Genomic DNA, 26128 nt, shown 5'->3' with positions numbered 1-26128 from the left:
AAGGGGTCTTGCAATAGCTCAAAACCCGGGCAGCCCTTCCAGGCGCATCCTCAATTCGGCGTCAATATCTGACAAAAAGTTTGCCCTTTGCACCCGATCCCTCACACCAGAGAGCACTGCAGGGACGGAGCGACGGAGAGGACTAATGGTGTCGGGGAGGACCCAAGGAAGTTGGGGAACTCAGACTCTTTTCAGTGTTTAAAAAGAAGACGCCCCTCGGAAGGCATAAAATGCCAGTCGGGCCGTGCGCCTGGGGACCATCGGCACTAAGGGGTATCTTTGCCCCGCCCCAAGGCTCCTCGTTCCACCCCCTGCCGCCAAGCAAGGAATCCAGCGCCGCCGGTGGGGGGAGTACTTACGACAGTGCTGGCGCTTTGCGGCCGGCCGCACAGCTGCTGACGCGTCGGGAGGCGGAGCCTAGGGAAGCAAATTTTCCTGGCGGCTTCTGTTCAGACGCGGCTGCTGTGACCCACCTTCCTCCTGCGCAGAGCAATGGCGGTGTCTGCCCGGTTCGCGCGGACTTCGCCCAGCTTAGGTAGGCTTAGGACCCCGCCCTCCGGCGGAGAGTTCCGAGGAGCACTGGTCTCAGAGGGGCGGGGGAGGGAGGACGCCCAGTGTCTCCTGGTGAGGGGGGGGCCTCCGTCGGGAAGGGGGCGTGGCGTGCTGTGAGACATTTGCAGCCTGCGGCTTCTGGACGATGATGATATTCGGGAACACTTTGCTGTTAGGGAGCTGTAGTCTGAGGGGTTTTGGGACATTGGGGTATCTTGGAGAAGGGGCTGCACTGCAGGGATGTTTCCTATAGTCAGATCATTGAGGCAACCTTATTGAGCCAACCTGGGTGGGCGGAAGCTCTGGGCCGTTGGTGCTGTGATTTCTGTGATTTGAGGTGGAGCCCACCCCCACACACACATTTTCTCCAATTATTGGTTGCAGATAAAGTACAGAAAGACAAGGCTGAACTGATCCCAGGGCCCAGGCAGGGCAGCCGAATGGGGAAACTCTTGGGTTTTGAGTGGACAGATTTGTCCAGCTGGCGGAGGCTGGTGACCTTGCTGAATCGACCAACGGACCCTGCAAGCCTGGCTGTCTTTCGTTTTCTTTTTGGTGAGTCTAGTTTATGGGTGGGAGCAGGTTGGTTGGGAGTGGGAGAGTGACAATCGTCGATTTTTTGGTTGCAAGTAGACTTAGCTCCCTTTTCCTCAGAGCTGAAGATATTGGTATAAAAGAAGAGGTCTTCTCGAAGTTTAGGATTAAACCTACTTTGCCTCCTCCAGTTAGGATTTACTTGGTGGTCAGAAATGCTTTTTTTCTTATTTCTTTTTCTTAGACGGACTTTCGCTCTTGTTGCCCATTCTGGAGTGCAATGGTGCGATCTTGGCTCACTGTAACCTCCGCCACCCGGGTTCAAGCGATTCTCCTGCCTCAGCCTCCCAAGTAGCTGGGATTACAGGCGCCCACCCCACCCGGCTAATTTTTTATTTTATTTTATTTTTGTATTTTTAGTAGAGACGGGGTTTCACCATGTTGGCCAGGCTGGTCTCAAACTCCTGACCTCAGGTGATCCACCCACATCAGCTTCCCAAAGTGCTGGGATTAAAGGCATGAGCCACCGAGCCCAGCTAGAAATGCTTTGATCTCAGGCTGTATGATATGTAGAGGCCAGGCAGCAGTGACCCATTTTGCTTGTGGCATGAGGTTGCCCAGAGGACTCAGAGAAACAGAGCAGGGGGTCACCGGGGCCGTACATTTTGGCTGTGACTCTCTAATTGAGAGCTTCTTAACTGAGGCCGCAGCATGGTGTGCTTGGAATGGTTTACAGATATGCGGAGATATTAGTCCCCTTAGCCCAGTAGTTCTCAACTGGAGGCAGTTTTGCTCCTTGGGAGACGTTTGGCAATGTTTAGAGACATTTTTAGTTGTCACAACTTGGGGGAGGAAGAATAGGTGACTGCTGGCATCTGTATAGAGGTCAGGGATGCTCCTAAATGTCCTGTAGTGCGTTGGATAATCCCTCTCAATAAATAATTAACCAGCACAAAATGTGACGAGTCCTGAGGTTGAGAAACCTGCCTTATCTCAAGCTGGCTTCCTGATCTGAGTAGCCCCTTCTGTTTATTCCCAGAGTGTTGACGAAATGCAACAGTTTTTGGGGTGTGCCAGGAAGCAGAAAAGGTTGAGAAGAACTCCCAGAGCTCTTTTCTTTTCTTTTCTTTCTTTTTTTTGAGATAGAGTTTCGATCTTGTTGCCCAGGCTGGAGTGCAATGGTGTGATCTTGGCTCACTGTAACCTCCGCCACCCGGGTTCAAGTGATTCTCCTGCTTCAGCCTCCTGAGTAGCTGAGATTACAGGCATGTGGCACCACGCCTGGCTGATTTTTTTGTATTTTTAGTAGAGACGGGGTTTCTCCATGTTGGTCAGGCTGGTCTCAAATTCCCAACCTCAAGTGATCTGGCCACCTCGGCCTCCTAAAGTGCTGGGATTACAGGCGTGAGCCACCATGCCCTGCCTCCCAGAGCACTTTCTGAAGCTCAGTAGGTTGGATCTTCATAGCTGTCAAGACCCTAACAGTTTTTATAGCATTTTGTGCAATTCCCTAATTTAATCCTCTCTGTAGTCCTGTGACATATTCCCCTTCTCACAAATGGGGAATTGGTTAACTGAGCTGCAGGGGCTGTTCTAGATGGCACAACTGATACAGTATTGTGCAGAGTAGGCACTCAATAATTAATACTGAATAAATGGCAGAGCCAAAGTTAGAAAAGAAGTCTGACCCTGGAGCTGCACACTCTCAACTGTGTTCCACTGTATTCTACTGCTTCCTTAGCTGAGGCCCAATGACCAACTCTCCTATTGCCTTCTTAGGGTTCTTGATGGTGCTAGACATTCCCCAGGAGCGGGGACTCAGCTCCCTGGACCGAAAATACCTTGATGGGCTGGATGTGTGCCGCTTCCCCTTGCTGGATGCCCTACGCCCACTGCCACTTGACTGGATGTATCTTGTCTACACCATCATGTTTCTGGGTGAGGGGAACTGTGGGAGAGATGGAAATATTGACTGGCCTGCCAGAAACACAGAAATAGAAGCATGCTGGTGAATGGTCAAAGTCTGGCACCTTATTTCACTTCTGCTGTGATCAATTTCATGCTGTTGACCTGTGTGTTACCTGAGCTGTTGTCCCATAATTCTTTTTAAAATGTTAAGATAGCATCTAATTTTCGTTTAGTTTTACCTGATTATACAATGCTTGATTTTTCTTAATTCCAACCATATCCTGGCCCAGGGAAACCGGGCCTGTGGTGATCTCTTGACCTCTTAATCCTCTCCCTACAAATCCCAGGGGCACTGGGCATGATGCTGGGCCTGTGCTACCGGATAAGCTGTGTGTTATTCCTGCTGCCATACTGGTATGTGTTTCTCCTGGACAAGACATCATGGAACAACCACTCCTATCTGTATGGGTTGTTGGCCTTTCAGCTGACGTTCATGGATGCAAACCACTACTGGTATGAGTCTGGGGGGACAAAGGGGAGGGGTTGGCTGGTTTAGGATGGTTATCAGAGATAGGGGCCCAGTGAGGTTCTAGAATTTGCCCCTGTCAGGATATTTTCAGTCATGCTTTGCAAAATATGGTTCCAAGGTCACTTTGATCTGGGTGGATTTGGGAGGGGAAAGGGCCAACTAGTTGGAGCACTTGGGATGACAAAAAGCAAAATGTCTCCATCCCACCCCTTCATTCTTTCCATATCTCCCCAGGTGCCTTGATTTATTCACTTCTTGTAACCCTCTTAGAGAGAAAAAGAGAATACTAAAGCCAGACATAGCTGTTTTCAGATACTTCAAGGGTGGTTATGTAGAAGAGGGAGCAGACTCTCTCTGTGTAAGCCCAGAAGGGCAGAGTTAGAGCCAAAAGTAGAAGTTGCTGTGAGGCAGAGTTCACGTCAGGAGAAGAGGGCCCACCAGGGCTGCTCAGCATTGCTGTTCTGGGAGGAGGTAACCCTTCCCCATTTCTGGCTTAGGTGACTGTCTCCCAGGGGAGTTGGAGAAGGGATTTGAAGATGAGGTGGCATGGCAGATGACCTTAAGGATTCTTTATATGTTGAGTGAGAAGCAATAAAATAGGTGTCAATAAAATGAGTGGGGAAAAAAATCTCAAACATTGAATTCATTAACAGTTATTAAGTTTTATTTATTTTTCTTTTTATTTATTTATTTTTTCTTTTTTTTTTTTTTTTTTGAGACGGAGTCTGGCTCAGTTGCCCAGGCTGGAGTGCAGTGGCGCGATCTCGGCTCACTGCAAGCTCCACCTCCCGGGTTCACGCCATTCTCCTGCCTCAGCCTCCCGGGTAGCCGGGACTACAGGCGCCCGCCACCTCGCCCGGCTAATTTTTTGCATTTTTAGTAGAGACGGGGTTTCACCGTGTTAGCCAGGATGGTCTCGATCTCCTGACCTCGTGATCCGCCCGCCTCGGCCTCCCAAAGTGCTGGGATTACAGGCGTGAGCCACCGCGCCCGGCCTATTTATTTATTTTTAAATAGAGATGGGGTCTTGCTTTGTTGCCCAGGCTGGTCTTGAACTTCTGGGCTCAAGCAATCCTCCCACCTCGACCTCCCAAAGTGCTGGGATTACAGGCATGAGCCACTGCGCCCAGCCTATTTGTTAATACACACATACAAATACCCCTTTGGTAAAATTTGAAACTCATTCAGAATGGCCAGCTCTGATTTTAGAGAATTGAGGCAGTTTTGATAGAATATCTCTGAAAAGTTCTGTTGTGAGGGTATTTGTTGAAATGGCATCTCACTGTGTCACCCAGGCTAGAGTGCAGTGGTGTGCTCATAGCTCACTGCAGCCTCAACCTTCTTGGGTTCAGGTGATCCTTCCATCTCAGCCTCCAGAGTAGCTGGAACAACAGGTGTGTGCCACCACACTCAGCTAATTTTTTTTTTTTTTTTTTTGAGACAGAGTCTCACTTTGTCGCCCAGGCTGGAGTGCAGTGGCACCATCTCGGCTCACTGCAAGCTCCGCCTCCTGGGTTCACGCCATTCTCCTGCCTCAGCCTCCGAGTAGCTGGGACTACAGGCACGCACCACCACGCCTAGCTAATTTTTTTGTATTTTTAGTGGAGACGGGGTTTCACCGTGTTAGCCAGGATGGTCTCGATCTCCTGACCTCGTGATCCGCCCGCCTCGGCCTCCCAAAGTGCTGGGATTACAGGCGTGAGCCACCGCGCCCGGCCACACTCAGCTAATTTTTAAAATTTTTTGTAGAGACAGGATCTCACTATGTTGCTCAGGCTAGTCAGAATTTCCATTTTTATGACTTTATGCATTTTGAAAAAATCACATATCATTTATTCAGGGTTTTCCACATGGCAGGCACTATACTAAATATTTAGAATTTTTCCTCATTGAAACCCTATAAGGTCGATGGTGCTATTCACATTTTGTTTTTTGGAGTCAGGGTCTTGCTCTGTCACCGAGGCCAGAGTGCAGTGGTGCAGTCATAGCTCACTGCAACCTCAAACTCCTGGGCTCTAGCGATTCTCTCACTTTAGCTTCCCAAAATGTTGGTATTATAGGCATGAGCTACTGAGCCTGGCCTGTTCCCATTTTAAAGATAAAGAAGCTGAGTATTGGACAGTGAAGAATTTGCCTAAGGTCAGCTAGTGGTTAAGAAACGGCAGTAAGTCCAGGCGTTCTTGACTGCAGAGTCCAGTGCTCTTGACCACAGTGTAAGCTGCCTCTTTCCCAGCTTCTACTTCTTGAAAACATGCTTTGCTTCTGCTTCCCCAGAGTACATCTGGTGTTAGTAGCCTGGGTTTATCAGTTCTCTTCCAGAATACAAGCTTTTAGCAGGGACCCTCTTATACTGGATCCTGGCATCCAGGTCTATGAAACGTTAGTTTATGTTGTGTGTTACTCTGCTGTTGAGTGTTTTGATTTTTGTTTTAAAGATAATACAATGCATATTTATTTACATACACATAGCTTTTCAAACACTCCAAATTCCTTCCCTTTTTCAGTAATTTTCTAGTATTGTAGTCCTTTTTTCCTGATTTGATCCATTACAACAAACTCAACTGTGAGCTAACAAGAAATACTGAATTTTTGCTGTTATAACTTAGTAGCAATATTTCTTCTATGACTTGTATAATCACGTTAGAATTTGCTCATATAATTCTAAAAGGTCTCAGAATAACCAGGGAGGATATGGGAGATGTGCCCAGGATAGATAGGATTATCGTGTATAAAAGGAAAGATGGGATGGTAGCTGGATTAAGCAGCACCCCCCTATGTTTACCTCCCTCGGTATAGGTCCGTGGACGGTCTACTGAATGCCCGTAGGAGGAATGCCCACGTGCCCCTCTGGAACTATGCAGTGCTGCGTGGCCAGGTATGGCATTTTAGGACAGAGGGAGGAACTCCTTGACAGCCATGTGGTCAGCATGGCCATCCCACTGCCAGACTACAGTCTCCGCTGCCTCCCTGGATCTTCTGTTTTTACCCTTTGCTGGAAAACTAGGCTGGCTTCTCATTTTTTCCAATCCCTTAATCTCTGAATTCTCTCATTTGTCAAGGAAAGACTAGAGCTTTGTCCCTGCTAGATTGGAATCTTCATGACAAAGAGAAAGGATTCAGTCTGTGCTTTATGACTTCTTCCTTGGTGCCTGATACTATCGCTGGCATTGGTTGGATGTCAATAAATGCTGGTTGGATGAGTGAATTTCTGAGATGAATGAATAGAAGACGGGGTCTATTCTTCCTTGGGCCCTGGACTCAGATCAGTATTTGTTTTATTCATTTAAAAAATATGTAAGTAGATTATTTGGGTCAAGGACTATAATATTTGGGTCAAAGACTGTAACTCAGGAGCATGGATTAAAGTTGTCCTAACTATATGCTCCTTATTTTATTCTTGCCTATCTGTAGAAAAGACTCTTTTGGCTTGAACTTTATGTTACATTTTATTTTCAGATCTTCATTGTGTACTTCATTGCGGGTGTGAAAAAGCTGGATGCAGACTGGGTTGAAGGCTATTCCATGGAATATTTGTCCCGGCACTGGCTCTTCAGTCCCTTCAAGTGAGTGGCAGTCACGGTGGAGGCCTCTTGGAGGCATGGGGACAGAGCAGGTGACTCATCTCTCTCAGTAATGGCACCTGTTCCTACTTTGCCTGAATTTGCCATATGCCTTCGTTCGTCCACTCATCTCCCCATTCAGCGGAAGCAGAGTCAGTGGTATCAAAAGACTAAGCCGTAGCTGCTCTTGGGAGATATATGGTATAGATGGGCAAGAAAGGAAAAGAAATTTAAAAAGGAAAGGAAAGAGCCAGAACTGGCTGACTCGGTGAGTGAGCCAGTGCCCTCAGCAACTGCCTTGGATGGTGTCTGTGTCCTTGCCTTGCCACTGTAGCCTCCCATCAGAGCCCTGCAGCTGATGTACTGAGAAGATGGGCACTCACTGTGTAGGCTCTGACAAAACCATTATTACCACTTCCACAAAACAAAGGGTCACCTCTCTGATTTCTATCTTCTTCCCATTTCTTCTTTCCTCTTGTTTTACTTTATTCTCTTTTTTCTTCCCTGTTATTTTCCAGTTCCTGGAGTTTGACTTCATTATTTTGTTAGCCAAGCATTTACCTTTTAACGTTTCCTCTCACTCATGACCTCCGTGGGGAACCTGCCTTCCACAACACACACACATCTCAGTCAGATTTTGTCCTAGGAGATCTGCCCTTGCTTATTACAAAGGATATGTTAGAAAACATTGAACACCTAAAGCTGTGAAAATGTAGAGGGGGCTGGGCATGGTAGCTCATTCCTGTAATCCCGGCACTTTGGGATGCTAGGGTGGAAGGATTGCTTGAGCCCAGGAGTTCAAGACCAGCCTGAGCAACATAAGACCCTGTCTCTACAAAAAAAATTTTAAAAACAGGCATGGTGGCATGTGCCTGTGGTCCCAGCTACTTGGGAGGCTGAGGCAGGAGGATTGCTTGAGCCCAGGAGTTTGAAGCTACAGTGTGCCATGATCATGCCACTGCCTTCCAGTCTAGGTGACAGAGTGAAACTTCGTTTGAACAACAACAACAAACAACCTAGAGGAGTGTTTTCATGGGTGGATTATGTACCTTAGGCATCTACCCAGCCACTGGAGTAGCCAAGGCACATTTGTGCTGTGAATGTGCTTTGACTGATGTGTTCTCTAGTGGGCTGGTGCTTGAACTTTCTCCATGTGTTTGCAGACTGTTGTTGTCCGAGGAGCTGACTAGCCTGCTGGTCGTGCACTGGGGTGGGCTGCTGCTTGACCTCTCAGCTGGTTTCCTGCTCTTTTTTGATGCCTCAAGATCCATTGGCCTGTTCTTTGTGTCCTACTTCCACTGCATGAATTCCCAGCTTTTCAGCATTGGTCAGTACCTGTAGCCTGGTAGGAAACAGGAACCATAGTTCTGCAGGAAGGGATGCTAATAGCCAGAGGCATTGTTTGGGAGTGGGAGAGGGTGGTGTGAGCAGTAGCTAAATTAAACCCAGGGCAGTCACTATGAAGTAGGCATAAATGGGGATAAGAGGATTGGGACTTCTGGGCTTAGTATGTTGTACAGTAAGGAATCTCCAGGAAGAACAAATACCTTACAGTTAAGAACTACTTTCCGGCTGGGCGTGGTGGCTCACGTTTGTAATCCTAGCACTTTGGGACGCCGAGGTGGGTGGATCACCTGAGGTCAGGAGTTCGAGACCGGCCTGGCCAACAGGGTGAGACCCTGTCTCTACTAAAAATACAAAACTTAGCTGAGCATGGTGGCGCATGCCTGTAATCCCAGCTACTTGGGAGGCTGAGGCAAGAGAATCACTTGAACCCAGGAGGCAGAGGTTGCAGTGAGCTGAGATCATGCCACTGCACTCCAGCCTGGGCAACAGAGCAAGAATCTGTCTCAAAAAAAAAAAAAAGAAAAAAAAGAACTGCTTTCCTTTTCAGTGAAACACCTGGGAGAAGTCTCCTAAGGGAACAGGGTTGAAGAGGCCCAACCAAACTCCTCCTGAAATTTATATTTTCTCCCTGCTTTCCTAGGTATGTTCTCCTACGTCATGCTGGCCAGCAGCCCTGTCTTCTGTTCCCCTGAGTGGCCTCGGAAGCTGGTGTCCCACTGCCCCCAGAGGTTGCAAGAACTGTTGCCCCTCAAGGCAGCCCCTCAGCCCAGTGTTTCCTGTGTGTATAAGAGGAGCCAGGGCAAAGGTGGCCAGAAACCAGGGCTGCGCCATCAGCTGGGAGCTGCCTTTACTCTGCTCTACCTCCTGGAGCAGCTATTCCTGCCCTATTCTCATTTTCTCACCCAGGTTTGTAGGGGCTGTGGAGTGTACACTGGGCTTAGAAAGGGACGGATGACAACAGTTGGGAAAGAAGGGCTGGTTTCGCAGCCCCTTCTTGGTAGGGGATGGGGTCAGTGAGAAGTATTGAGCTGAATCCCCTCTGCGCTGCCTTCCCAGGGCTATAACAACTGGACAAATGGGCTGTACGGCTATTCCTGGGACATGATGGTGCACTCCCGCTCCCACCAGCACGTGAAGATCACCTACCGTGATGGCCGCACTGGCGAACTGGGCTATCTTAACCCTGGGGTGAGATGTCTGATGCTGACAATTTACTGTTCTTCAGAGCCTGCTTGTGCTTTGGGGTCTGGTTTTGTCTTACACACACCATAAAGCAAAACAAATTTGAGTCTGCTTTGCCTTTTCTCAAGAGCCAGATTGAACTATCTTTTGTGTGGGTTGAGATAGGGCAATGTCATTCATTTCCTTGAACTGAGATTAGATTTAGGAAAAGTAAGCACCACTAGCCCAGCAATGAAAAATTCATTCCCAAAGGCAAGTTCCGTTTTTTTCTAACCAGAATGGGCAGCAGGCAGGGATCTCATTGTGCCATTGGCAGTGCATGACCTGTCTGGGAAGTTGATAATGTTGAGGTGGGACTAATATGGGGGTTTGGGGCAGGTATTTACACAGAGCCGGCGATGGAAGGATCATGCAGACATGCTGAAGCAATATGCCACTTGCCTGAGCCGCCTGCTTCCCAAGTATAATGTCACTGAGCCCCAGATCTACTTTGATATTTGGGTCTCCATCAATGACCGCTTCCAGCAGAGGTGGGCAAGGGGAGCAGAGAGTGGGAAAAAAATGAAGCACAGTTCTTTTTACCAAGATGAACAGCCCTTGCTTCCTGGTATTTGTCTTGCTTAAAAGGCTGTCCTTCCTCTAGTGCATGTCCCCATTGATCTGGTTGTGGGCATAGCTGGTTGCTTCCAGCAGGGGGCACCATCATCCAGGAGAAAAGTGAGTTGACTTGTTCTTTTAAACACTGTTAACACAATGCCTTCTCAGGTAGCTGCTAACCCCGATTATTCCCAGTGCTCCAGATCTCTTCTGCCTTCTCTCTCTGCCCTGGACTGGCAATAACATGCTGACATAGGCCATTTCTTCTACTTCTATTCCCTGTCCTTGGGAATGATGAAAGGGACGGAACTGGAAGTTCTGGTGGGTGGGTGGCTGTGATGTCCTTAGAACATGGTTTTCTTTCTAAGGATTTTTGACCCTCGTGTGGACATCGTGCAGGCCGCTTGGTCCCCCTTTCAGCGCACATCCTGGGTGCAACCACTCTTGATGGACCTGTCTCCCTGGAGGGCTAAGTTACAGGAAATCAAGAGCAGCCTGGACAACCACACTGAGGTGGTCTTCATTGCAGATTTCCCTGGTATGGAGGAAAGTGAGGAGAGGCTTTTCTGTCTTTCCTTCTGACTGCCTTGGCTAGGGACATTCCATGTGGTGGGAGGGGAGAGGGAATGTTTTTGAAACCTAAGGAGATGATGGTGGTAAAGGTGTGATGTCTCTGTTCTGGCTGGGAGTGAGTTCACTCTACCATAGGGTGGGATGATGAACTCTGTTGGTCTGGCAGGACTGCACCTGGAAAATTTTGTGAGTGAAGACCTGGGCAACACTAGCATCCAGCTGCTGCAGGGGGAAGTGACTGTGGAGCTTGTGGCAGAACAGAAGAACCAGACTCTTCGAGCGGGAGAAAAAATGCAGGTATTTTGCTGGGATTAACAACAGCAGAAAGAGCTGAGCGCAGTGGCTCACACCAGTAATCCCAGCTTCTTAGGAGGCTGAGGTGGGAAGCCAGGAATTCAGTCAGCCTGAGCAACATAGTGAGACCCCTAACAATTTAAAAAACAATGGCAGAAAGCTTAGATGAGCAAGGTTCATTTATTATAGACTGAAAATATTTTACCATAGCAGTAATGCAGTGGATCTCAAAAAACAAGGGCCCCTCGGACTGTGAATAGCCTCATCCAGGATTCTAGAAGTCAGTTACTTTCAATTCCAAAACACAATTGAGTAGAAAGAAGCCAAGAGTCAGAGTAGGGAGGCCATAGGCTGGCTAGAGAAAAGCTGATGAAATTTATCCATTTCTTCTCCCTTGTCAGTTGCCTGCTGGTGAGTACCATAAGGTGTATACGACATCACCTAGCCCTTCCTGCTACATGTACATCTATGTCAACACTACAGAGCTTGCACTGGAGCAAGACCTGGCATATCTGCAAGAATTAAAGGAAAAGGTGGAGAATGGAAGTGGTGAGTGTATGAACATTTGGACTGAGATAGCCATAGCCCCTGGTTTCAAGAAGTCGGGGTTATGAATGATGTTCTAGCCATTCAAGAGTGAACTTGAAGTCTCTAGCTGGCAGAAGGGGAGTTCTAAGGGGAGAGAGTGATCCATCTCAGTGATTCCTTTTTTCTGTCTTCCGGGCAGAAACAGGGCCTCTACCCCCAGAGCTGCAGCCTCTGTTGGAAGGGGAAGTAAAAGGGGGCCCTGAGCCAACACCTCTGGTTCAGACCTTTCTCAGACGCCAACAAAGGCTCCAGGCGATTGAACGCCGGCGAAATACTCCTTTCCACGAGCGATTCTTCCACTTCTTGTTGCGAAAGCTCTATGTCTTTCGCCGCAGGTAAGTTCACAACAGTATTTGTCATTGCCATCATATGTTGGCAAGCTTGGTAACTTTCCCCTGGGGAGGGTAACACTAGAGACTCATATAGGAAAGGACAGTTTAGTGCTAGATATCTTTTTCTGCCATTCTTCTCCTTGATTTACTGGAAGAATAAGTGGCCTATATCTGATGGCCTGCTTTCTTGTTCTGCCTTAGCTTATCTCTAGCCTCTCTGTGGGCTGTTCCTACCCTATCCTGGAATCCTCTACCAGACTGTATAAAGAGTGGGGTACCCTTCCAGCTGGGAGATGGAGGGTCACTTGGGGCGAGATTCCCATATATGCCTGTGTGGGAAGAGCGAGGACCAGGTGCCTTCTAAGGGCTTTAGCTGAAATTCTTCTGGTGAAACAGGAGTTTGAACTTGGTCTGCTTTTTCCTGTTTTTCAGCTTCCTGATGACTTGTATCTCACTTCGAAATCTGATATTAGGCCGCCCTTCCCTGGAGCAGCTGGCCCAGGAGGTGACTTATGCAAACTTGAGACCCTTTGAGCCAGTTGGAGAACTGAGTCCTTCAAACATGGATTCTTCACATCCTAATCCTCCTGAGTCAAATCCTGATCCTGTCCACTCAGAGTTCTGAAGGGGGCCAGATGTTGGGTGCAGATGTAGAAGCAGCCAGTCACAGACCCATTCTATGCAATGGACATTTATTTGAAAAAAATTCTCAAAAGTTTTTTGCATTTTTTTTTTTTTTGGTCTAAAGCTGTTTTTAACTCCAAGATTATAACTTAGAGGAACCAAGGAAATAAAGCAAATAAGATTTAACAATCCAAGATTGAGAGGCCAGGAGGAGGTTAGAAGCAATGTGAAACTGTCTTCCTAGGATAAGATGGTAAGAGTAAGGTTTAAAGTGGCTTTTTGGGGCCTGGGTGCCATGGCTCATGCCCATAATCCCAGCATTCTGGGAGGCTGAGGTGGGCAGATCACTTAAGGCCAGGAGTTCGAGACCAGCCTGGCCAACATGGCAAAACCCCCGTCTCTACTAAAAATACAAAAATTACCTGGACGTGGTGGCAGGTGCCTGTAATCCAACTACCCAGGAGATTGAGGCATGAGAGTCGCTTGGGCCTGGGAGGTGGAGGTTGCAGTGAGCTGAGATCAAGCCACTGTACTCCAGCCTGGGCAACAGAGCAAGACTTCATCTCAAAATAAGTAAATAAAGTGGCCCTTGGGGAAAAGCAATTTAATATACCACGATGAGTAGCTGTTCCCAAGTGTTTGCTATGTGCTACACACCGTGTGAGCAGTGTTACCTGCCTTACCACATTAGGCTGAGAAGTAAAATAATTTGCCCAAAGACATATAGCTAGTGAGGGATGGACTGATGGTTTGAACTTAACGTCTATTTGACTTAAGGTCCCGCACCCTGCCACTTGGAATTTTCAGCATCACTGATAATCTGAAATAATGTAGCTTAAAATGTGTTTTCTTAATTAAAAGTATAATTGGATGGTGGTCAGGTTGTAAATGCACATAAATTTATCTTCCTTGCAATTTTGGTCCTTCTTTGTTCCTATTATCTATATACACCCAGTAAGTGTTTCACTAGCAAAACTCTGACTTATGAGAGCAGTCAGAATAGCAGCATCAAAGTTAAATAAGGAAATCTAGATGATTGCTAGATTTTCTCTAAAAATAAGCTTAGTATTTGGTATTATTCTAGCCTTTAGTGAGCAGAAGGGGAGGTAAAGTAAGAATTAACCAAATTTAGTAAGGGATTAGGGAATGCTTAGACATTTTGTACATTTGGGTGTACAAAGGTAACTCAGAAAGCTCCTCAGTTCAGTGAAAATGAAAAGGGTTGGCACTGAGCTAGGAAGCGAGAATGCAGGGTTATAAGAAAGGATCCCTGCTTTGGGAGCTCATGGACTTGTAGCAGGGACTGGTAGTAAATTGGCAGTCTCAGTAACTTCTGTAAATAATTGCATCTCTTTTTGCAGGCTTCTCTTATACTCTCCCCTACTCCTCCTCGGACAGTGTTCCCAGGGTTCTTTCCTAAGCCACTGCCTTTTCACTATACATACTTCAGATGATTGTGTCTACTCCAGGATTTCCAGTGATGCTAGGTTTCTTTGCTGTGCCCTAGACATATAGGTCTAAGTTCCACCTGGATATCCCACAGAGCTGTCAAGCTCAGTTCATCCTAAACAGAACTTACATTCACCCCCAACTCAGACTTGCTTATTCTTTATTATTGAATGGCAGCTCTATACCTTAACCAAGCTGTTATCTCTAGGTCATCAGCCTTGACTCTTCCCTTTTCCTTGCATTTCTTATAATTGCCAAGTCCCATCAATTTTACCTCCTGGATACCTCTTGAATCTATTTTTTTTAAAGACAGGGTTTCACTCTATCACTCAGGCTGGAGTTCAGTGGCACGATCTTGGCTCACTGCAGCCTCCACCTTCTGGGTTTAAGCGATTCTCCCACTTCAGCCTCCCACGTAGCTGGGACTACAGGTGCCCACCACCACGCCCAACTAATTTTTGGTATTTTTAGTAGAGACGGAGTTTCCCACATTGGCCAGGCTGGTCTCAAACTCCTGACCTATCCACCTGCCTTGGCCTCCCAAAGTGCTGGGATTACAGGTGTGAGCCACTGCACCCAGCCAGATCTGTTTTCATCACTACCTACATCTGTATTTTCAACCTTTGTATTAGCATTAGTTAGGGATAGACCGGACAAGGCCGACATGTTAGTTGTCAAGCAGATTGCCTCCCTCCCCCACCACTGAGGAGGCCAAGTGGGGTTTGGTGGAAAATCCCTAATTCAAGGTATTGTATAGGCAAGCAATGGCTGTGGTGCAGGGTCCCCTGATTACTTTGTAAGAATGCGTGGGAGGGACGCTGATTTTCAATCCTTTTGCAGATCTTTTCTCATAGTAACACGATAGAAGATACCTTGGTACTATGTCGTTTGCCAGCAAGTTTAGCTCTTTCCTTCTGTTTGCCAAACTCGCTGTACCTACTTGACTGGTAACAAAAGTCCCAAGAGTTATTTGGCAGAAGACACTTGGAAAAGTATTTTTCTGAATATGGGCAAGGATGCTGCCTTCCCCAGACTGTTAGTATACCACCTCTCTGACCGATTTTTCCAAGGAAAATGTTGGGGGTAGGGTGAGGTGGAAAGAAAAAGTGGTCATGTAAATACTGGTAACAAAGGTTGTTCAGTGGGGTAAAGTTGGGTTGCAACTGTAGCCATTCTAAAAACGGGCTATTAATGTCCTTTTAGCCAAAAGACTTTAGTATACATCCTCCTCATTCTACCCTCAGGATTTGGATCTTTGCCCCTGATGGGTATCCATCCCCTTTGAAACTTTTTAGGCAGGTTATATACAGAATTTTCAACCTAAAGACATTCCTTTAAGTCATACTCAATGCTTTGATTCTTAACTTTATAATCACCCTTATCATCCCCTGCTGTTATGCTTTCCCTCCTTCGCTTCTGTTCTCTGTGGCCTAATGTTCACCCACCACCTTAAATACCTTTAGGATACTTTTCCCCTAGGCTGGGCAGGACACTATCCCCTTAGTCCACAAGCTCCTTGAAGGTTGGGGAATCTTTGTTTACTTAACAAATACTGAACATAACCTTAAAGTGGTTACTTTTGAAAACTTACGCTGTCTACCAACTTCGAGGCACCTATCCATGCTCATTCCCCGAATGTAGCCAATATGGTTATCTGTAGTGTATTTGGTATCTAAAAACTCCTTTAACTGCCAGACTTGTTCTGGAACATTTCAATTACATGCAAAATTCAGGTTCTCAAGTTGGAACAAGTCTAATTGATATACCTGCATAGGTTTTAACCTTGCTCTCCCCCTACTTCCCAACAGATTTCCAAGTTTTTTGAGAAGCCCTGCTCTGGCCCAGGCTGGAGTGCAGTGGTGCCATCTCAGCTCACTGCAACCTCTGCCTCCTGGGTTCAAGTGATTCTCCTGCCTCAGCCTCCTGAGTAGCTGTGATTACACGCACCTGACACCACACCCAGCTAATTTTTGTATTTTTGGTAGACAGGGTTTCAGTTTGCCAGTCTGACCTCAGGTGATCCACCTCTATCAGCCTCCCAAAGCACGGGGATTACAGGCGTGAGCTACCATGCCCAGATTTCCAACTTTTTTAGACAGTCTCACTGTTGCCCAGTCCAGAGTGTGGTGGTGCGATTTTAGCTCACTGCAAGCCCCACCTCTCCAGTTCACACCATTCTCCTACCTTGGCCTCCCATGAGTAGCTGGGACTACAGGTAGCCACCACCACACCCAGCTATTTTTTTGTATTTTTAGTAGAGATGGGGTTTCACTGTTAGCCAGGATGGTCTCGTGATTTGCCCACCTTGGCCTCCCAAAGTGCTGGGATTACAGGTGTGAGCCACGGTGCAGACTCCAGATTTCAAGTCTCCATGCAAACAGGCATAAGCAAGCATTCCTTGGCTCTACATTTGCAGAGTAAAAAGCTGGACTACCATTCAGATGCTGCTAGAAATGTATTCCAAGCATGTAGCTCCTAGGTTCAAGGCCAGTGTGGTCTATGGATTTTCTATACAACCCGCCATAAATGAAATTTAAGCCTTTGGAAATTTATAGCATTTTAATTTCATCTGCATATGTATCTCTCCAAGATAAACTAGAAATCATGTTTTAGAACTTCTCAAATGGGAACATGAAACTACAACCCTTAAAAAGAAGCTCCTAATTTAAAAATGTATGCAGATTAATAGGCTTAAATTGCCAGGACTTGGACATTACCACTTCCAGGTTAATACTTGTAGTGAATTTTATGCCTTCAATAGTTTGAAGCTCTGCATCTTAGTTGAAAACTTAAAAATGGCATTGAATGGCTACTGCAATAAGGACACATAAATTTTGGCCTAAGTAGACTAGGACCAAATCTTGCTTAGGCCTTTAAATGCCTACAGTGGGTCTAGGGATTGAGGTTATTTTCCTCAATTATGGCTAATTATGGATTGCAATTGAGGGTTAGAGATACACATACAGTATTCTCAGGTCATATTCATATGATAGCATTTTTCAAGAGCCAAACTCTGTCACCCAGGCTAGAGCGCAGTGGCTTAATAATGGTTCGCTACAGCTTCCAACTTCTATGTTCAAGTGATCCTCCTACCTCAGCCTTTCGAAGTGTTGGGATTACAGGCATGTACTACCATGCCTGGCCCCAAAGCACTGTAACAGAAATGAGTAACAGACACAGTTAAGGTAGAACCTAGCATTTTATTTAGATCTTCATTAAACTGTTGGAATTGAGAACCAGACATACGTAATAAACCTCCAAAAATAGATCCTGAAAGGCACTTTCTGCTTAGGGCAAGCAGTCATGGAATAAGCATGTAAACAAGCTGGCTTCTCTGTACCACACCAGCCAAGTCAGCTTTCTCCATGGCCAGCCGCACCAGCTCTGCCCTCCCTTCTGTTAACACCAGCCAGACCCCCTGTAGGTCTAACCCAAGGTTTTTCTGTAGGACACCTTGGCCTACCTGGGAATGCTGGAAACATGTTAAAGGAATCATGGTGTTGAGAGAAAAAAAAAAATCTTTTAAAAGCTGCCATCTGAGGTGATGGCTTCTCTGTACTTACGCCATACCCCAGAATACAATAAATAAGCAATTAGAAAACGTTCAAGTATGAAGGGATTTCCTCCTCCCCGCCAAAAGCACTGCTCTCTGAAGGAAGCTGGTTTCTCTGTAGCTACACCAGCTGTTCAGAAAGCTCATTGGACCTGGTTTTGAAAATAAAACAAAGTTAAAACCCTGGGAGGAGTTATTGTGCAGTGTGGAGTACTCAGGCTTTCTTATAAAGAAAAAAAAAAGTTATCTGGTACCAAAGTGTGCAACCTACAGACCCTCAGGTACTGCCCTGTGACTTCTCTGTATGACATCACAAGGCTGCCAAGTGCCTGTTTTTCTAGAACTAGGAGTTGGTGAGGTTTGGCTAGTGCTGAAACCATGCATAGGATTGGTTTACTAAATTAAAACCTTATTACGTACGTCCTCCAAAAGACAGCTGAAAGTGGAGAGATTTTGATTTGGTGCTGTTAGAGGTGGCAATTAAGAGCATAAGCACCAGGGAGATGGTTTAATGGTAACTGCCTTTTTTTGATGTCAGGCTAGAGCTCCAACTGGGAACTTGCGTTACATGCAAGATTGATTGGATAGGGAACACTCCCTGACAAAAGAGCTACATAATTAGAAGTGGATCAAGTTACAGGGAGGGTAAGGGGAAGGCTTCACATTCATAATAGAGCTCAAGACATTACAAATTCATGCTGACAGGGCTGTGGCATTGCCAGACAGGCTATAAGTGGAACTACAAGTACTTTACGTGCACATTACAAGGACATTTTCAGCATCTGGTGGGAAAGTCAATGCAATTATGACTTTGGAGCGTTGGGTGATAGGGCACAAAGATTCAATTTCAAAGCATTATTTACTACAGTGTTGTTTCTAGGCAGTTACATGGATCACCTATGCTCACTAAATTCATTATAATGGTGAACAAAACACCTAGGGACAGAATAGCAAGCCCAACTTACAGTCCCCCACAAAAGCTAAAATTCATGTCATTGACTAGAGTGACTGCAAGTGATCAGGAGCTGAAAGAGGACAGGAAAATTTAGGAAGGAGGGCCCTTTCCCTCAGAGCTTGAAGGCTTCTCTGTAGCCTACGCCAACAAGTCTGGGGAAAAAAGGCTAACACTTTCAATATTTAAGCTTTTTGGGCACTTCCCATGGGAAGCTGTCCCTACCAAAGTGGCCATAGGCTGCAGTCCTCTGATAAATTGGCTTCTTCAGATCCAGATCCCTGGAATATACAAGTCCGTAACTTAATATGTAGCAATAAATTAAAATAAAGCAAAACAATCAGCAAGACTCATTTTCAAGAGCTCTGGCAAATGAGTTCTCTGGGATATGCTAGGAAAAAAATTTGTGGCAAAAGTGTTACTTCCCTGGTGTCCAAACTCCTTGCACAGTCCTTATTAGTAACTATAGTTGTTTTTTCCGTCCCTGGCTCAACAAATACGAAAACTTGTCATTATTCTGAGAAATTTCAATTGTCAAAAAGCTCATCTGAGATCAAAGAATACTTACCAAGGTCCCGCTGCCCACACCCTACCATGGTTTTTACACTGTAACAAGCCTTGAGCATCCCACTTTATCTCTATTTTCTTAACACCCTTAGGTAAGAAGAGCACAAAGCTCCCAAATACCAAATCTGGAAGATTCTCTAGAGTGGTTCGCCTAAGCCATGGAGCACCATAATTTTAAATTTCTCTAATAACTAAGTCTTCACTAAGGCAGCAGTTCAAAACTGTTCTAGGAATTAAAATATATTTCCATTTGAGGAGTCTTCCTTCACACCTTCACCTCCTCAGCTTTAAGTGTATATATACACGCACCCACACCCTCAATACTTGACTAGCAATAGGCTTTACCATCTTTACCTGACAATGACCCCAGGGCGGAGATCGAAATTCTTCTTCACAATCTCTAATAGCTCTCTCTCACTCTTCTGAGAGGTACCATAATGGAAAATGGAGATAGATAATGGATGAGAAACTCCAATAGCATAAGAGACCTAAAAGGATTCAAATGTCATAAGAATCAGTGACTGAAAAGACCCACATACTTGTGTAATACATTGGTATAAAACAAGCAGTTAAGTAGATTACTACTAAATACCCTCCCACTTACATGACTTTTAATCGTTGCAGTCATATAAAGAGTATATACCTGAACAAGAACCCTCCGGCACAGACCTCCTTTAACAAGGGATTTTGCCACCCAACGAGCAGCATAAGCAGCTGAACGGTCGACCTTGGTATAATCCTTTCCTGAAAAGGCACCTCCTCCATGAGCACCCCAACCGCCATAAGTGTCCACAATGATTTTCCGTCCAGTCAAACCAGCATCACCCTGAAATTACAGGATTTAAGTTACTTTATGCCTAGTGCTTTCCAAGTGGATACGGTTGCCTATTCTGAATTCACTCAGCAAATATCCTCCGATGATTCACATGTAGGTTTCAGAAAGCCTGAAAAAAATGTAGTGGGCAAAATTTTAAGTAACCATCAAAAATCTAGAAAAATGCAATGAAATGACATTACCTGAGGCCCACCAATAACAAATCTGCCACTTGGCTGTAGGTGGTAGATTGTATCCTCATCAAGGTATTTTGCAGGCACAACTGCTTTGATGACTTTCTCCTTTAGGGCATCCCTCATCTCATCAAGACAAACCTCTTCATCATGCTGAACAGATATAACAATTGTGTGGACTCTGATGGGAAGCACAGCACCTCGATCCTGCATATACTGCACAGTAACCTTGAAGGCAACACAGGTCATCAGAACAGTATACCAAACAATAGCTTTGCATTTGTTTCTCTACCTGAAGTTACAATACAGCAAAACAAATGCTTTTTCAGTTAGCTATTATCAAAATTATGATCTTCTATGCTGATGTAATGAAGACAACCAAGCTTTATGATCATCACTTACTTGAGTTTTAGAATCAGGGCGTAACCAAGGCAAAGTGCCATTACGGCGCAGTTCTGCCAGTTTGGCATTTAGCTTGTGTGCCAAGACAATGGTTAAAGGCATACACTCCTCAGTTTCATCAGTGGCATAGCCAAACATTAAGCCCTAAAGAAGGAAAAGTCACCAATGTGATCAAGCTCCAGAATTTAATGTTAGAAGAGATTAAAACAGCCTCTACACCAAGATACCTGGTCTCCAGCACCAATATCTTCTTCATTTCTGTCAAGATGAACACCTTGAGCAATATCTGGTGACTGTTGCTCCAAGGCTACCAGCACATTACAAGTCTTGTAGTCGAACCCTATAAGCAAAAAACACATCTTGTTTAGGTCCTAGAAATACCTCCCGTTTACAGCAATTATCTGGAATTCTAAACACTGCTGAAGAAATCAGATATAGCTAAACCATTAGACCTTTTAAAGAATGAACAGAATAAGGCTTAGTGTATAGTAAAATACAACTTGAGTTTAGGATTAGCAAGAACTGGAGTTTCTTCAAACCTCACTAGCTATTACCTAGAAAAAAATGAGCAAAATTATTAAAACACACCTTTGGAAGAATCATCGTATCCAATGTGTTTAACAGCTTCACGAACCACTTTCTGGTAGTCAACAGCAGCTCTGGATGTAATTTCCCCAGCAAGAAGGATCATTCCAGTTTTAGCAACAGTTTCTAATAAAAAGAGACATTCAACTCAAGCATCACTTCTGTAAAAATAATTTTTATGCTATCTTTCCACCAGTTGATAAACCCATTCTGAACCTACCACAAGCTACTTTGGCATCAGGATCCTGTTGAAGGTGGGCATCAAGGACAGCATCACTGATCTGGTCACAAATCTTATCTGGAAAAGAGAAATTCCTGGCTCAATTTCTTTAACTTTAAACAAAGTTATCTATATATGCAAGTTCCCTCCCTGTAACTATCTGTAAAATCTTTGGAGGTTTTAAAGAAACATGCTTAATACATCTTAATTCATTGTATATGCACGTTACCCCTAAAATTCAAGGTTTGCATTATAAATCTAACCAACCACCAGAAAGGTGAACTGTTAGTCCTATCTCCTTTAAAGAACAGAATTTGCCCTATATCATATTCACTTCCAAAACTGTACCAAACCCCTGTGCACCTGGGGTTCTGGTAGAACTGAGGCCACAGGCCAGTTTCCCTAATCTTAAGGAGCACCAATTATAATAAGCAACAAGAGAATTCAATTAAACAATTAAAGGAAAGGCATTTTGTGACTAAAATGGCAATTATCTGATTTTGTTATTAGGAGGCAGGAAACAAAAGCTCAACAGTGTAGAAAATCCTCAAACATATCCATGTCCAACTTCTCCCTGCTTTATCATCTACTGTTTAGGAGGAAGAAGGAAAAAGTAAATATCCCCCAATCCAAGTTCGTTTTTCTCAATTTTCTATAACCACCCAAAACAGAATCCAAACAATGTGGAAGCCAGACTGCAGGCTTAAGACTTCAGTCTACTACTAACTGGTGTTAACAGCTAACCTTCAGCACTCATCTAGATCCCGGGTTTGTCCTCTCACATCACTAAGTTACTTAACGGGAATTTCATCATGGGCACAGTAAACTGACCAGACCCTAAAGCCACCAGATAGCTACTGCGGTCATTCTAAGGGCAGAAACAGCCTAATTTAGGAGCCAAATAAACATCTTTACTAGCCGATATGCTCAGGCTTAGATTTTCAGTTCCTGGAAATAGCTTTACTCCTCCTTCACGTGCCAATTGATCCCCATAATGGCGGTTAAGCGGACAAAGTCTGAAGTAAAACCCTGACTAACGGCAGCACCGAAGAATTTAAAAGGGAACCCAAAGCAATGGCAGCTCCTAATTCATCCTTCCCATCCTTTTCACAAGGGGTCCAAATAAGGACTGCCTTCTTCCACATGCGCTATATTTAGTCAGAGGCCATCACCTTGAAGGCAAGGCCATATCCGCCGAAGAGCATGTGCGTATTCTCCAGTGTGTGGTCAAGACCTAACCACTGAGGCAGTGGAGCCAGACGACGTCGCGAGGCATGGGCCCCCCACCCCTCAAACCGAGGGCCAGGAGAGCCAGGGAGGCCCACGGCTCCCCCTCGCCCAGACACCACATGCGGCAAACACGTGGTCGCCGCTGCAATGCGGGGCGCGCGCTCCCGAGGGCCGGACGCGAGCACGCGGGGCGGCTCGGGTCGCCCACTCCAGGTTTGTCAGACGGCAGGACCTGGAGGGGTTAACAGTGCCCTCCCTTCCCGGCTAGAACACGTTAGCGACCACAGCCCCCGCCCTTCCCGTTTTCTGGAACCTTCCGCATGCCGAGGCGCGCGACCGAATGGAAGGGGAGGAGTGAGGAGGGGAAAAGAGGAAAGGGAGGGGGAAGAGGAGCGGCGGCCACGCGCCAGGCCCTGGCGGCGCCACGAGGAAAGCGCGCGGTCGCCGCTCTTCCCACCACCGGGCGGACGAGGACAACCCGCGCGGGACCCGCCGCCGCCGGACCTCGGCGCTGCCTTCCGCCCCGCCCCACGCTTCGCTTCAGGTCGTCCCCTCACCTGGGTGGCCTTCCCCCACCGACTCTGAGGTGAAGAGGAACGTGCCCTCCTCGATGAACGCCTCATGGAAGCCGTTGAGCTGTCCGTTCATGTTGGTGTCGGTGAGTGGAAGTGGCGTTGCGAAGGAGCAGCGGCGAGGCGGCAGCGGCTGCGAAATGCGCAAGCTGCGGACAGCGTCCTACTCGGAGCAGGCAGGCGGCGCGGAGCGAACGAAGCGGCGGGCGGCGCGGCCCGGTATTTATAGAGCACCGCCCGCGCGCGCCCGGCTCGGGCCCCGCCTCTCGGCGCCGCGCGCCAATGCACCACTTGCGCGGGGGTCGGAGGAGGAAGGGCAGCGCGCCCCGCGGAGCCCGGGCTGAACCACACTGCGCGGCCGCGGGAGGGGCCGACGCAACCCGGCCCTCCAGGGACCGTTTAGTTATATTGAGCCGCTAGAGCTAGGGGAAAAATGCAGACGCGAGGAGACGGGGGGTTTTGCTCTTCCTTGTTTGATGTGGGAGAAAAAGCGACTGGGGCTTGCCGGACCCGCTCCCCTGTGCTGTGACATGGCACCTCCCTTCCGACCGTTGGCCGGGATAGCTTTCCCGGAGGTCGCGTCCCCCAGCGGAGGCGGCGGGAATCGCGGAGGTTTTGTGCTTCGGCTGGGGTCTTTCTGGCCGCCCCGCCTCTAGATGCCGGGTGGCAGGGAGCCGGTGGCGGTCGGCCATGTGAAGGTGGCCATCTTGGCTGGCCAGCGAGGGCTCCTCACGGTCTTCCTTCGGCGTCCCCGCCCGGCTTGCTGCGGGCCCCGGGAAATCTGAGGAGCGCCGGCCCACCTTCTAGTCATTTCCTGGTGAATGGCTCTGCTGAAGATGGCCAGAAAGCAGATCAATGAGGGTGCTGCCATCGATTTAAACAATCGCCCTCCTCCTCGCTCCCCTGCGCTCAAGTTTCTGAGGGACCCTCGCCCTTCGCCCTTCGTGGACTTAAAAGTGGAGGCAGCGCTCCAGTCTTTCTCCCCAGAGAGAAAGGAGGCCGCTCCCAAGGCCGTCCTTGCCCTGTGGCCTAACTGTGCCTTTGAAGGGGGGGAAAAAAATCGATGTTTCAATCCTCTGTTCAGGAGAATATGGAACGAACATTTCTTTTTTGGTGGGTAGGGGCTATTAGTTCCCTTGAATGTGCTTAAGTACAACTCTTGACGGCGTGGAATGGGCTGTTTCATTAAGCTTTCACTTTAAAATGTCCACCTGCGTTTGTCCCAGTTTTGCCCAATAAAGGAATTATAGACAGGGGAAAAGAGCGAAACAAAAATTGAGCCAGCAAGGAGTAGGGAGTCCCGTTTGGAGGGAGCCCGCCTTGGGGGCGGGGGTCTCCGCAGCTTGTTCTGGGGCTGGGCCTCAGTGCAAGTCTGGTCAGGGGCTGGTGGCCTGGTGGCCCGGTGGCCCTGAGCGGAGCGCGTGACAAGAACGCCGGGTTTAATGAGGTTCTCAGAGAACGGCCTGCGCCTAGCATGGGATGCACTTTACGCTGGGGAGGTGAAGGAGACCCCTTGTAACAGTCTCCAGCTGCCTACTGCTGGAGGCAGTAGAACGAGGTGCATTCCCCTAGAACAATCCTCTCCGCCGGTGAGGGAGGAAAGGTGGGATTTGCTAAAGGCTCAGCGGGAAACAAAGGAAGCACTTGAGCTGTGCTGGGAACACCGACAAAGAAGGTAAAGAAAGGGCTTATCACCATACTCAGTGACCACAGCAGCCAGCAAGAAAAGGTTCGACCACAAAAGAGACAATAGATCATGATATTTTTATTCGTTGCTTTTTACTTTTCAAGCTAACTCTTCATGGGAAAGCAACTGTATAAGACTATTAAATTTTTTTGTTTGTTATCTTTTTTTAAGCAGAATGCCAATTAACTTACAATGAGCAATAAAATTGTCAACTGGAACAAAACGCGTGTGTAGGCTGGTCAGTGCATTATTTCCCAGCAGAAAAATCTATATGGGAAGCCAGAATATAATTAGAAGGTTATTTTATTAGGGAGTCAGAACAAGGGGCGTAAAGTCAATAAATCCTGATACCCCTGTGCTACCAACTCCACAGTGGGGCTAGGCCTGCCAAGGAGATGAGAACCAGCTGTACATAGTTGCTTACCTACTTCTCTCACTTGTGAATAGTGTGTAGGTGTAATACAGTAAGAGTAGGGGTTTGGAGTCACGACCTCTCTATGCCTCAGTATCCTCATTCTGTAAAATTGGAATATTAATAGTACATCATAGGATTGTTTCAAGGATTGAAATAGTGCAAGTACAGTCTAGCACAGCATCTATTACATAATTTGTTTTAATGTAAGCTGTAAAAAAATTAGCTCTATTTCCTGTGATTTACTTTCAGTGGCTTTCAATTGTTGTTGGGATACAGACTGAAATCTCTACATACTCAAGGCCCCGGTGTGATTTGGCTGCTACTTCTGCAACCTTGTCTTGTGCCACACTCCCCTTTCTGTCTTCTAGTTTAGATTTTTTTTTTTTTTTTTTAGTTAGTAGCAGTTAATTTTATTAATTGCATACTATCAAAACAAAGCAGGACACATTTTCATTCATTTTATATTATTCATATTGTCCCTTCCTCCCTTCCACAAATATTTACGAGCACATCTGTGAGTCAGACCCAGGAGCAAATGCTATGACAATCCTGGTCTCTGCCCACTCGGCCCTCTAAATGTGGGGAGATGTCTGGCTAACTCCGCATCCTTCTCACTCGAGCTCAGCTACCACTTCCTGGATGAAGCCTTGGTCTACATAGATTTGTCACAAAGTGTTTTCTTTCATGGCACTAAGTACAGTTTAAAATTAGATTTGGTGATTATTTGATGAATGTCTCCAATTCCCAGTTAGGCTTGTAAGTTCCATGATAATGAGAAGGTGGGCTGTTTTGCTCAAGCTTTGTTACTGAATGCCTGGCGCACACAAGGTGCTTAGAAATGTTCAAGAGGGAGAAACAAGAAAGGAAG

At 46.6% G+C, this 26128-nt stretch overlaps 2 protein-coding genes across 4 annotated transcripts; one reads left to right on the top strand and one right to left on the bottom strand.

Annotated features, from left to right (window-relative positions):
- Positions 1-387: 387 nt before the first annotated feature.
- On the top strand, positions 388-18727 carry GGCX (gamma-glutamyl carboxylase). Of its 3 annotated transcripts, none has more exons than XM_007970022.3 (15): positions 391-535; positions 937-1107; positions 2866-3024; positions 3342-3507; positions 6320-6398; positions 6980-7086; positions 8247-8410; positions 9071-9336; positions 9487-9618; positions 9991-10142; positions 10578-10747; positions 10949-11079; positions 11478-11625; positions 11810-11999; positions 12429-18727. In XM_007970022.3, the coding sequence occupies exons 1-15, from the start codon at positions 493-495 to the stop codon at positions 12619-12621; spliced, it is 2271 nt and encodes a 756-aa protein (XP_007968213.3). In that variant the 5' UTR covers positions 391-492; the 3' UTR covers positions 12622-18727. The 3 variants fall into 3 exon arrangements, with proteins under 3 accessions (XP_072879236.1, XP_007968213.3, XP_007968212.3); XM_007970021.3 differs by having other exon boundaries at positions 11804-11999; XM_073023135.1 differs by lacking the exons at positions 9991-10142; positions 10949-11079; positions 11478-11625; positions 11810-11999; positions 12429-18727 and having other exon boundaries at positions 388-535; positions 10578-10690.
- On the bottom strand, positions 17250-23367 carry MAT2A (methionine adenosyltransferase 2A). Its single transcript, XM_007970026.3, has 9 exons — positions 23144-23367; positions 21357-21434; positions 21140-21262; positions 20779-20891; positions 20552-20695; positions 20159-20377; positions 19785-19967; positions 19496-19629; positions 17250-18855 (listed from the first exon to the last, which is right to left on the bottom strand). Exons 1-9 carry the CDS (start codon positions 23232-23234, stop codon positions 18753-18755), a joined length of 1188 nt encoding a protein of 395 aa, XP_007968217.1. The 5' UTR covers positions 23235-23367; the 3' UTR covers positions 17250-18752.
- Between the last annotated feature and the right edge of the window lie 2761 nt (positions 23368-26128).

Source organism: Chlorocebus sabaeus, chromosome 14, assembly GCF_047675955.1.
Source record: "Chlorocebus sabaeus isolate Y175 chromosome 14, mChlSab1.0.hap1, whole genome shotgun sequence".
Classification (NCBI taxonomy): domain Eukaryota; kingdom Metazoa; phylum Chordata; class Mammalia; order Primates; family Cercopithecidae; genus Chlorocebus; species Chlorocebus sabaeus.
The sequence above is the reverse complement of the archived record's forward strand: the minus strand, read 5'-3'. Positions and strand labels throughout refer to the sequence as shown.